We start from the raw sequence: 13,447 nt of genomic DNA on the forward strand, positions 1-13,447 counted from the left end.
TATCATTATACACACTAATAATACGGAATCCTACTTTTAAAAAAATTGGTATTTACACTGCACAGCGAGTATACGTAATTTTTTTCTGTACGATATAAAAACAGAGGAAAATATGTTATAAAAATGTATTTAATTTAATTGCTTACACCATGCCGTGGAACAAAAGTTGTCTTTTAGATTTATTGTAAAAAAAATACACAAATTTTTAAAACTATAAAATACCATAGACTAGATGGCTTGACGTCCGACGCCGCTTTTTGCATTTATGATGTTGGTACTACTGTTGCTAACGCCATTTTTGTTATACGCTCGAAGCTGTATAAGGTGATTTTTTTTTACTCATAGGCGTAACTCATAAGTGTGAAAGAGAAAGGTATATAGGATTGTGTCATATAGCGTCAAGTGACCCGAATATTTTCTTCCAAGCTTATTTACGACGTTTCTCCTTGTCTATGCTATAGATACGCATCCCTGCGATACATACGGTTTAAAGCTTTTTAGTGACAAATGTATAGTAAAAATGAAGGAAAACGCGGTACTTAAGTGGCAAAAAGTCTACAACCCCACCGGACCCCAACCACGACCTCGCCATGGCCATCGGGCAGTCGCTATAAAAGATTTGATGATAGTTTTCGGCGGCGGAAACGAAGGGATAGTTCATGAGCTTCACGTCTTCAACACGACTACAAACCAATGGTTCGTTCCTGTTACGAAAGGGGAAGTGCCTCCAGGATGTGCTGCATATGGGTTCGTGGTCGACGGCACGCGGCTCTTGGTGTTTGGCGGCATGGTGGAGTACGGCAAGTATTCTAACGATTTATACGAATTACAAGCCTCTCGATGGGAATGGAAGCGTTTGAAGCCATTACCGCCCAAGCAGGGTATACCTCCTTGTCCCCGACTCGGTCACAGCTTTACCCTTCTCAATGGGAAAGTTTACTTATTTGGCGGGCTGGCCAACGAGAGCGATGACCCCAAGAATAATATTCCGCGATATCTTAACGATTTATACACTTTGGAACTTTATCCAAATTCATCTATGACAGTATGGGATATCCCATTGACATATGGCCAGTCCCCACCCCCTAGAGAGTCCCACAGTGGAGTATCTTACACAGACAAGAATACTGGCAAATCCTCTCTTATAATATATGGAGGTATGAGTGGCTCACGATTAGGTGACCTCTGGGTACTGGATGTAGATAGCATGTCATGGTCTCGCCCAGAAGTGGGTGGCCCAGCACCTTTACCTCGCTCACTCCACACTGCAACTGTCATCGGTCACCACATGTATGTATATGGAGGTTGGGTACCACTAGTAGCCGATGAATCCAAACTTGCCACTCATGAAAAAGAATGGAAATGTACTAATACACTTGCATCTCTAAATTTGGAGTCTATGACTTGGGACAACATTGCTCTGGATAAATTTGAAGAATGCATCCCAAGAGCTAGGGCTGGGCACAGCGCTGTTGCAATACAAACAAGATTGTACATTTGGTCTGGAAGGGATGGCTACCGGAAAACTTGGAATAATCAGATCTGCTGCAAAGATCTCTGGTATTTGGAAGTTGGAGTACCTCCTCAAGCTGGTCGCGTCGCTCTTGTTCGTGCTGGCACTACATCTCTTGAATTGTGTTGGCCTGCAATGAATACTATCACTACCTATGTATTACAAGTACAGAAATGCGGGAAGGTAACCCCGGCGCGGTTCCCGGCCGCTGCTGAGCCAGTGACAGCGCCTCCACCGGCATCTCCCGTCGCGTCGCAACCAGATGCAACTAAAGCATTTGGCCTTACTTCACCCGTGTCGCAAACGCCGACGGCAGAGCTTCCCGTGCGTCCGCTGGCCGCGGCGGCGTCTCCTGTCATCCCGCCCATTATGACTACACCACAAAAAATTGTTGCAGCCGTCAAAGTTCCAGCTACTATACAATCTGCTGCAGTTAAAATATCACCAAACACCCCTACAATGAAACAAACTACTTATCAAGCCAAAACTATTGTTAAATCTCCAGCTTCAGTGGCTGCTGGCTCTTCACAGCAAATCAAAGTGTCCGCTGTCACGCCGGGCGTCACGAGGATCGTCAGCGGGGTCGGGACCCCGGGCACTGTACGTGTGTCCACTGCTCAGTCAAATGCTCAGATTGTGTTAAGTTCGGGTGCGGCGGGCGGTGGAACCCCGCGCTTCGTGCAAGTGAAGACAGGTGCGAGTGGAGCGGTCCCAGTCAAACTAGGCGCTGGTACTCCCGTCAAACTGACTGGCAACACAGTCCCTCTAAAGATAGGTGCAGCCAACATCCAGGGTAAAATTTCAGCCAACAGCGTCCAGAAGGTGGGACAAGTCGCAACGACTCCGCTTAAACTAGGCGCAGGCAACGTAAAAATTGGCACAAGTAATGTTCTTGTCAAGACTGCAGGTGGAGTGCCTATGCAAGCAGGAGTTGCCAATATCCAGACCAAAGTGGCGGCAGGTGTTCCTGTAAAGCTCGGAGCGGGTAACCTGCCCGTGATAGCAAGCAGCGGTGGCGCCATACAGATCGCGGGCGGCACTCTTGGTGGACAGAAGACACCAGTATACAAGATAGTTACGGCTAAATCTGGCGAACAAACAGCGACGGTTGCGACCACAACCGGAGCTGGGGGCGCCACTGTGCTACGGCAGTCGGGCGGCAACGCGGGCATACCTGTCATCATCAAGAAAACTCCTGGTGCCAACTCCCAGTCGAGCAATACGCCGCAGTACGTGACGCTGGTGAAGACGTCAACAGGTATGACTGTAGCTACCGTTCCGAAAGTCGCGATGGTCCAGAACCGGCCGTCGGCGCCGGTCAGCGTGGCGCAAGGCCAAGGGATTTCACCCGGCGCTACGATCGTGAAACTAGTGTCAGCTAACACCGTTGGCGGCAATAAGATCATCACTCTGCCGTCGAACGTTCTACAGCTTGGCAAGTCGGGGGTTGGGGGTAAGCAGACCATTGTTATCACAAAATCGGCTAGTCAGGCCTCACAGCCTAATCAACAGCAGTGAATGCCTGATACCACAGTCGAGTGAAATATCAGAGTGTCCTTACGTTTGAGCATGAGTGTTGCCAACAAGCAGTGTTGTGAATGTGTGGTGGTAATCTTGTATGTAAATTTGAACACTTGTGAGTTGGACAAAGTATAGTATATATTTTAAATCATAATGATATAGTATATGATTTTTGTATGTTATATGGGTCTGTGTAGAAAGTGTCCTCATAGAGTTTTTACTAAAATATTTTATTTACTCTAAATAATAATATTATTGATAATGTTGTCAGATTACACGCTGGCTCACACTTTGCTTAGAACTTGTTATGGCACGCTGTTTTCTTTCTGCACCATGTATCACAAGTTGTGAATTAAGTTGGCGACCCAGTTTCAATGACTTCGCTCTCAAGTGCCTGTTATGCAGTTTATTCTGTAATGCTGATTATGTCAATGAACTAAGAGAAATATTTTGATTCAATTGATATTTCTATTTGAAATATCATGGAGGCTTTCTCTCTTACTTTTGGTAAAATGATTAAATTGAAATGTTTGTAAACAATTCTGCAATATTTTTAGTTATTTTCTCTCTGTATTGACAATTATTTTAACGCAATCTGATCTGAAATGTCAATGAAATTTTTGTCTTCCGCCTCATTTAAGCTGCCAATATTTCCTTTGTCTTTGGTTTAACCCAGCAGTGTGTAGTTTGTAGATATAATGTGTTACACGAGCCCCATGGTTGTGATGGTCCCAAGTTGTAGTGCTGATCAAGTTGTTCACAAAGTGAATTGACCATTACGAGCATGGGGGAAATGCTTTGTTTCCTAGTTTTAGTTGTGGTGAGCTAATGTTGACTCTTTAGTTTATTGTGACCGTGATCTATCAGAAATACTTTGTTTTCATACAAACATGCAATAAATCAAAATTATGAGATTTTCAGCTCATGTAGATTACATTTAAATCATATTTTGCTTTGAGCATATCAGATGTAACAGAGCTCAATACCATATCATGTCTTTAGTAATGACACCATACTTTGCATGAAAACAAATATAATTTCTATTGATACTAAAGACTAAAGCATCTGCATTAGTGAAATGCCTTATTTGCAGAATAATATTATATTTAAGTTTTATATGACAATGATTGTTGATGATGTTCTTGGTACGGCGCTGTGCTGTGGCCAGTGGGCTACCAGGCAATGTGAGAATGCAAGTGTCTGAGGCTATTTTCAGTATTACTGCTGGCCACAGCGTAGGGCCCACTAAGGACTGCGCTTGTACTGGTGGAAATAATACATTACACATTATTCATTAAATTAATTTTCCGGTTTTGATTAGTTTATGTTTCATGGAGAAAAAATTAATTAATATTTATCAGTCTTATTATTGAAACAATAAATAATTATGACAAGGAGGTCCATTAATTCTGAAATGCTTTGGCCATTTTTAATATTGAGATTTAAGGTGTGATATGGGAAATCTCAAATAATAATAAAAACTCCAGCATTAGTGATGTGTATGTATTTTAAAACACCGGTTCAAGCATATTCCTCGTTCGCAATAAACTCCATTTTATCATGATGACGCCAAGTTGTGCCTGGCGTGGCGGTAGATTTTCGATGTACGCGTCCCAATGTACAAGTGACGATATGGCACTTTTACTATATTTAATGACAACTTTATTGATAACTAATATATCAATAACTGTTCTTTAAGAATAAATTGACATAGAAATGCAGAATATTGTTTTGTATGGGAATGTGCGAGGTTTAAGTCAAATTATTTGAATTTTTATTTTTGATATGGATTCAAGTGAAGTACTTGCTGAAATTGTATTCTGCATTTATATATACAGTTTAGGATAAGAGTCCTAGGTGTATGTACGTATAGATCATTATAAGGTAAGCGAGGTACGGAATGTAAATATCATTAAGTAGATAAATTTAATGTTATAGTTTGTTCATATTATGTTCATTTGCTTGAATAAACGATTTGGATAAATGTGACTTTCATTTAGCACCTTGTAAAGACCACAAACAAAATAGCTTTAATTTGATAACTGAACAGAAAATTCATACAATATCACATTTTATCATTCATGTCAGTCAACAAGTTATCAAAAATCATTGCAAAGCCCTGCTATTGTCTATGCAGAGTAATACACCATATTTATTTTTCACTAACCACATTTTTTTTTTCTCAAATTTTAAGTATCACTTCAAAAATAACAAAGTTCCAAACACTTGCAAGTTGCAATGTCCCTGGGGTTGCAATTTTCAAAATCCAAATAATACATATTTTACTAACAGAAATTTTAATTCAAGATTTCACGTATCTCATTTTAAAAATGACTAATCATACAAACTGGCAATTCCTATTTCATAATTACATTACATTTCCTTAGAAATGTAATTTTAAAAATCTAATTATGCAGTATTATTTTTTATTATTCGAAAGTTGTAATGATGAAATTTAAATACTACTGGACTGATTTTAATAAAATTTCCCACAGAGATAGATGAAATCTTCTAGAGTAACTTGCTGCCGACTCCACGCTCACACTATCGTCGAATCTGTGCGTCGAACTCAGCATAGGTATGAGTGCTTTTATTTGCTGAAATGGAATTAAATTTATATTAAATTACAATTATTAAAATCGGCACTGTATGCATGCCAAATCTGTCAAAGTTCGGCGATAGTGTGATGCAGACATAAAATTATAATGAGATCCATCTAGCGTGGAATATTGGTACTGTCAATGTAGTTGAATAACCGCTATATGAATAACTTTGTAATTTTCTAACTAGATGGCGTTGTTTAATTATGTCTCCACGCGTCAAACGCGAACGCATGAACATTGCGTAGTTTGTATGAGTACTTTTATTTATTGCAGTGAAAAATCCTCAATGTATACAGAATTCTCCAAAGTTCGGTGAACTTTTTCGGGATAGTATAGCGCCATCTAACTAGAAGAATAAATATTTTCTATCTAGGTACATAGTATACAAATATTCCGCTAGGTGGCGTCCGAATAAATAAAAACTATTTTGTAGCCGAGAAACGTATGCCGAATCTGTCAAAGTTCGGCGAACGATATTTAAAAAAGTAAATTGTAATTAAAACGTCTAAAGAGATTCCAATCCACGAAGCCTAGGGCAATAAGGCACTCACCTAAGGCTAAATGGTCTGTGCACTCACCTAAAGCAATTAGCTACACAAATAAAATTTAAAAGCATTTTCGTTAAACTACTACAAACGATATGATAATTTATGATATTCATGAGTATGCAGGATCACGTCTCAGATTTTTGCCGTGGGATGCATTTCATAGAATTTGACGATAAAATCATTAATACCGTTAATCTGTTAAAACATGAGCTTCGGAAAACTAAAATCAAATGTTTGTCAATTTTGTTGAAGATGGTCGATTTCCATTGTCCGATGTCCCACGGAAACAGTTATTTCTTCGGGACAAGGTACCCTGTGGCCTTTTCTATACTTCAAACTACGAGCTTGTATGCGAAATTTCAAGATTGGTGCTTTGAAATTGCAAGATTTGAGGTGTTTTTTAAATAATTTTAAATTTTGTTATAAAGCGTGAATTGGAAACAATTTAAAAATCTTACTTTCGCATTTATAATTAGAATAGAATTAGATGACTGCTTTTAACAGTTGTTTATTTAAGTAGACCAAATAAAATAAATGGACAATACTGAGGTGGTTTATTGAATATTCCGATATCTAGTTGCTTAAATAATTTACGAAAAAAAATATTTAAGCAACTAGAAAAAAATCCTGTATAATCCTAATTATAAACTTAACGTAGGTCTCATAAATACAGATAAATAAATGTATCTAATCTATGGTATACAACATTTTACAAAAAGTATATAATTCAATTGTACAAATCAATGAATGATAATGAAAATTCTTGATTACATCTACCTATTTAGGAATAAAATAAAAATTCAATAAATTAAATACAATGATTGCAGTCGATTTTTATGACATATAGTTTTTTTTTTTAATTTTCTTGCTAGAACAACGTTACTCTAAAAGAAATAGTTTTTTTTTCATTAAAAAAAAAACTACGACAGGCACAAATGTTTTACGCCGGGCACATACATAGCTGATTAGGCACTAATTATAGGTTCTATTCACATTTCTGTAGGATATACTTTCTAGCTGGAGAAACGCACACGTTTTAATCAAAGAATTTATTCAGAAATTGGAACTTCAAATACTACCGCGCATGACTGCAGTTATTTCCAATGGGAGCAGTTATTTTTCCGGGATGAAAACTACCCCGTGTCCTTCTTCGTACTTTAAACAATTTTTTTACCTGTTCCGTCCCACTGCTGGGCAAAGGTCAAACTATATGTATGCAAAATTTCAAGAAGATTGGTTAAGTAGATACTTAAAGCGTGAAGACATACTTATCAAACTTCGCATTTATAATATTAGGTGGGATTTAAGCTACAAACTACTACCACAGTCTGCTTTGTTCGTATATCTGTCTGTACTATTGTTCATAAATTCCTCCTAAACCTATAATATACCGCTATATTAAAACATAATGGATCATTTATTACTACGATTCATATTATTTATCCGCCACTAGAACACTAAGTATAGTAAACTGCTAGGCTATCTCTGTATCCGCTAATTCCGATGGTCTATATGGCCATGGATCCCAGCGACTTTCATCCACTGATTTAGTTCTTAACCAAAAGATAAATAAATAATTTGTGGCTTCTTATGTAACTCCTTTAAGGTCGGTGCAGACCTAATGCGTTATGTGTGTGCGTTTATTATATGGAATTGTGGATGGAGGGCTACCATGAAACATAAAACACGTAACACGTCATTGCGTCCACAAATTCTCTCTATTACACGATGCGTACCCAATATGGGTAACCACGGCATGTGGACGTTAGTAACGTGCTAAGAGTTCGTATGTTTCGGGGTAGGCCTTCTGGATCCTTCGTCTTCATTCTTTATAGTACACAAGAAACGCATTCAAACAACACAGGCCTTCGAAAATTAAAAAAGTATTTGACGGTAGGCGTAAACTATATAAAGGGGGCAGTCGTTGCTCGTCATCCGATGAGACCACACGTGACCACATTGAGACAACTCCGACTGCTCTCGCCTTCTGGCGCTGCCTTCACCACCCGTTTCTTTTTCTTGCCATTTGCGTCGTATTTCTTTTCCTCCTGTAATTAGGAAAGATTTTATATTAGTTGGTTTCATTAAATTAACGGAGCACAAATGACGACATTCGTAGCGTAGGGGTCACCACACCATTCCAGGTTTTTTTTACTCAGACTTGGACCTAAAATTACATTTAGACCCAGACATAGACCTATCATTAAACTTTGAACTAAATTTATATCACGATTTAGACCTAGAGTTAGATTTAGACTTGTACATAGACCCAGACAAAGATAGACCATTTATCCTAGACTATACAATTTTGTTCAGTGCGTAATATATTTATACCGCCTAAAATAATCAAAATGTTGGTACGAAGAATCATTGATACGAAAGTCCTAAGTTTGATCACACGCGAAGGAAACTTTATCAAGTTGTGGCCTTTAGGTGCGAGTGACTGCTATTTTAGAAAAACTAGAGAAAATCTGGGGGTTTCAAATTCTTTCTCCACTAACCAAAAGGGGACTTATGGTATAGAAGTGAATCAAGAGCCCTTTCACAAATCATGTCGGTGATCGCGCAGGATCGCTTATTAAATTATTGTCATTTTAAGGTATTTCGTTTTTACGTCTATTATTTCGATTACACTTTCAACAAAACTAAGTATGTGTATTAATAAAAGACAATAGATACAAGAAAATAATTTTTAATGATAAAATATGCGTTATTTAAAAGTAAAATCGAAACTAATGACATGACAATGAATAGCAATCGTAATTAACTGCACCAACCTCTTGGTGGTCAAATCCCCTTTGCGCTTGACCAACATCATTCTCCTTTTAAAGCAAAGAAAATTACGAAACCAGATTTTAGATTAATTCCTGAATAATATATAATGTAAATGAAGAGTATTTGTCAATTCCAGTTACGAAGTTTAGGAGAAACGAACAAAACAATGATATAATTTATTCAGGACTTTCATGAATATTGTTACATTTAAAGGTTGCGGGATGCTTAAATGTGGTTTTAAATCAGATTTGAATTCGGCGCAAAATTAACATGATATCAGATTTAATTTTCAGGCCCTTTTCGCCGAGGTAAGCTTTGAATTTGTCGAAAATATAAAAGACTAGCTGTTGCCCGCGGCTCCACCCGCGGTAAAAAATAGCCTATGACACTCTACTGCTCTCCAACTATCATCTCCACACCAAAAATCTGCTCAATGCGTTGTTCCGCTTTGACATGGAACATGTACAAACAAACACACCTTCCCATTTATAGATAATATTAGTAGTATCTAAGCACAAGATCTAAAATCAGCGGCTTGATATTAACGGTCATTTCAGTCACTCAAACCAGCATATGTTGAAGGAAAACGTCGTCATGAAAGTTAAAACGTCACCAACATTTTTAACGGTAAGCGCCCAGCACTCAAGGAAGATTTCACGATAATCGCCCGCGCATCTATTCCGTTGACAGGTGCACGTTAGATGTTCACGTTTAGATTTACCTACTCGTAAGATTATGAAGGTAACTACACGTCGTGCCAAACATATATTGTGGAACTTATTTGTTATTAAAATTAAAAATCACTTTGGCGCGTTTTATCTACAGGTTAAGTGTATAATTTTTTAGTTTAGATATAGCGATCGTCGTGCGTGATGCTGTTTGTATGACTAGGTGCCACAGATAGTATCAATGATGTCTACAGACAACGTCTTATCTCTGAGTGTAGCCTCTCGTAGTTACGTGCGGCAAAATCCTGAGAGATAAAATATCTGGCACTTCACACACACACAGTGGAAGATATAGATAAATTGTTGTCATCCTCTCATCTGCTAGAAAAGAGCTAACGGTTACCAAATGGCTGAACACACATTTTCCAAACACAGCTAATACTCTCGATTAAATTCTCATTTAAATAGAAAAAAACTAGATCAGAATCGGTTCAGCTATTTCACTGCTACGATCCCATGGACAAACATCACGAGATAAACAAAAATAAAATTAGACAGGCACGTTAAACTTAACTCCACACCTTCTGACATTGGGGTTTAAAATGCGCACTACTAATACTATTATGTATTTATTATTCTATTTTATATGTATGGATCTTTGGTCTGAAAATTATTATATACATGATGTCTTTTTAAACACTCGTCACGTTTGTATGACGATATATGTAATTAGAGCTGGTACCTAGGTATTCAAAACATACCTACATACGTAAGTAAGGGTAGCAGTGTTATATAATCTGTGGCAAGGGTTCTTAGGTTTTTTTCAGCTAGCGTTATTCCACTCTGTATATATATTGAAATAATAAGCTCATTTACAAAGTAACTAATGTAAATACAAATGTACCTGTTGTCCTCATCTTGTACGAGGTGAATAGAGCCACGACTTCTGAACTTGGAAGGCTATATTTACTTGAATAGTGTGCGTGTCAGTTGATCGATTTCCAATATTTTTTTGTCTGATTTTATGGCTCCCACTTAACACTTCTTACTGATATAATTCAGTCGCTTTTTTGTTAATCATTGTATTGATAACAAATACGTGACTACATGTATGTGGTGATAGGGATACCTAGCTAACACTAGAATGGAAATGGTTTTTGTTTTTGACATTTAGAAAAATTATTTGATTTTATGTTAAAATTCAGGTTACCTACTGCCGAATCCGAGTCAGGGCAAATTAACTTTTAAATTTAGCTACCTTTTAGACGGAAGCAACCGGTGACAAATGAGATTCAGATTTTTTACAAAAATTCCCAAACGTCACCGGCGGGGACAAGGTTGGGGCCACGAGCGGGAACGACCGATGAAGAAGAAAGAGTGGGATGGCATTACCTCTACTATTTCTCCGATTTTGAGCTTCTTCATGATCTCTCTGGCGTCGCTGGTGTGGCCGCTCTGGTCGAAAGCCTTGGTCGCGTCCGTGCCGGCTTCTTCTACGATAGACTCTACGCCACCAGGGTGCTGAAACAAATCTGGTGGCTGATGACATACCTAAGGCTTTTATATTACAAAAGAAGCATCTTCTCAATGAGCTATCTATCTACAATAGTTTCCCCAAGAAATTATGAACGATTCAACTCTTTATTGTACAGTAGGTACCTATAAACCAAAACAGGGAGAAATGTTACAAATTCCATACTAATATTGAAACAGTGTGTTTGTTTGATTGTCCTTCTCCAAGTCTAAACAGCGTAAAAGGTTTTCTATTCAGAATTTTAAGGGTATATTTTTTTACGCTGGGCTTCGCAGCATAACAGCTCCGAATACAACCGGGAGCTAGCGAAGAGAGATAGAGAATATTACCTCATTAGCATAGTTGGTGACGTCATACACGCTGTCCTTGTAGACCATCCACATGGGCGCGCCTGCGCGGCCGTCGCGCTGCGCCACCTCTGCTAACGTATAAGTTTTCACTGTACTGAAATTCAATATTGTGAGTTCTATAAATTGTTTTGTTATATTTTTTCCAAGGCGTCAATGTGTATGTACTACCAATTTTCAATGCTCAGAACTCTTACCTACTTCGTTGCCCGTCTGTCAAGATTTCAAGAAAAAAATAAAGTTAAATTCTAAGAAATCTTGGAAGAAACTCATTTAAACGCGGTCGTCGGTCAATCAAAACCTATAGGGTACTTCCCGTTAACCTAGAACCATTCATTAGACAAGAAGTAATGTCTTACAATACTTATAGATAAGGGGAAAAATCCAAATACGATGTTTGGATTAAGTACATATCAAAAAAGAAAATTTTACAGAACCATTGTTTCGCAGATCCGACTAGTTCTTGGCCGAATTTTTTACATAACGTGACTTTTGGTGACATAACATGGCCGGCATATATTACCCTAAAAATATTTTCGCCAAATCATCCTCTTTAAACTACATGGTATTTAAATACACTATCGATAACATTAATACTGATAACAGCTTACAAACGATTAACGGAAGGAACTATTATTCTGATAAATTATCTCAACGATTAGATTTGCCTATAATTTAGATAAAATACTGACTAGCAAGAAGTTCTTAAGTGGATTTTTTATGCAAAATTTCAATCCCATAGAAAATAAAGAAACACTTAGTACAGACCCAGAACATAGAAATTTCAGACTTTAATCCACACACAAATAAAATGTAATTAAATATTGCATTCTTTACTCCCAAATAATAACCGAACAGCGAAAAATTCTGTCTGTTACCGGTTAGGTAAGGGTTGGACAGAAACATCGAACTTTTTCGATTTCCTGCTGCATAACGCAATCACAGACAACTTCCAAAAAGGTGGTGTTACATTTCACATTTGAGTAGAGTTTTTCTTATCATATCATTTATATTTTAAAACATTTTTAAACACATTTCATAATATTTTATTACAAATTCATTTTGAATTTGTTTACTAACATCTGGTCGGGTTGCCTACTAACAAGGATGTTTAATCCACAGATTTAGAAAAAGCCCCGCGCGCGTTAGTATCCGCCAAACCACACAGGGATAATTTTAACATAGATTTTAGAACATTACATTGAAGGTTGCTCTTATATTTGTGGATATTAACAAGAATCACGGTTGTATATAAAATTATTACTATAAAAATATATTATTACACTTTTTTCAAATTTATATTATTGTAGTTCTAGTATTGTAGTAGTATTGTGCAAGTAATGTAATCATAAAAACCATAACGTTTAATATAATGTTCTTATATTTGTAAATGTAGTATATAATTAAGTAACTTGAAGGCTTTTGTCAAAAGAAAACAAGACGATACCGTCCTTATCCTTCTTATCCATAAGTTAAAGCATACTTTGAGCCAAAGTATGTTTTGTCTCGTTTTGTCACTGTCAAATACTGTAAGGACGATAGTGACAAGGAATACCTCAGCTTAAGGGTGAATTTCACGAATGTTTTCAACGTCGCCGTGTGCTATCATTATTGTTTATTAAATTGTACCATACACAGTAATCAATTTAATTGTCCTATTTTATAAATAAGTAAAGTACTGGTACAATGTTAATTTTAGAAATGTTAAATTGAAAAACATTATTCTTTATTTAAAAAAATATGCGACACAAATGAAACGCTGCACGCCGCGTTTAAACAGTCGTAAAATTCACCCTTAAATGATTTAACCTTTTTCTGAATAATAAGAAAAATAAAAATTTAAATTGCTGTTATACAGAACTAACCTCTCGGCCATTTCTTTTTCACTTCAAGGCAGCCGCGTCACGAGTGAGCTCAACACTAAATCCTATCTGATCC

At 37.3% G+C, this 13,447-nt stretch overlaps 2 protein-coding genes across 2 annotated transcripts; one reads left to right on the forward strand and one right to left on the reverse strand.

Annotated features, from left to right (window-relative positions):
- The first annotated feature begins 387 nt into the window (after window positions 1-387).
- On the forward strand, window positions 388-5,018 carry Hcf (Host cell factor). The gene has a single exon (XM_053760478.1). It carries the CDS (start codon window positions 521-523, stop codon window positions 3,029-3,031), a length of 2,511 nt encoding a protein of 836 aa, XP_053616453.1. The 5' UTR covers window positions 388-520; the 3' UTR covers window positions 3,032-5,018.
- Window positions 5,019-7,622: 2,604 nt separating this feature from the next.
- Window positions 7,623-13,447, reverse strand: LOC128678746 (cytochrome b5-like). Its single transcript, XM_053760513.1, has 4 exons — window positions 13,375-13,447; window positions 11,492-11,606; window positions 11,021-11,149; window positions 7,623-8,233 (listed from the first exon to the last, which is right to left on the reverse strand). The coding sequence occupies exons 1-4, from the start codon at window positions 13,383-13,385 to the stop codon at window positions 8,117-8,119; spliced, it is 372 nt and encodes a 123-aa protein (XP_053616488.1). The 5' UTR covers window positions 13,386-13,447; the 3' UTR covers window positions 7,623-8,116.

This window comes from Plodia interpunctella, chromosome 20, assembly GCF_027563975.2.
Source record: "Plodia interpunctella isolate USDA-ARS_2022_Savannah chromosome 20, ilPloInte3.2, whole genome shotgun sequence".
NCBI lineage: Eukaryota > Metazoa > Arthropoda > Insecta > Lepidoptera > Pyralidae > Plodia > Plodia interpunctella.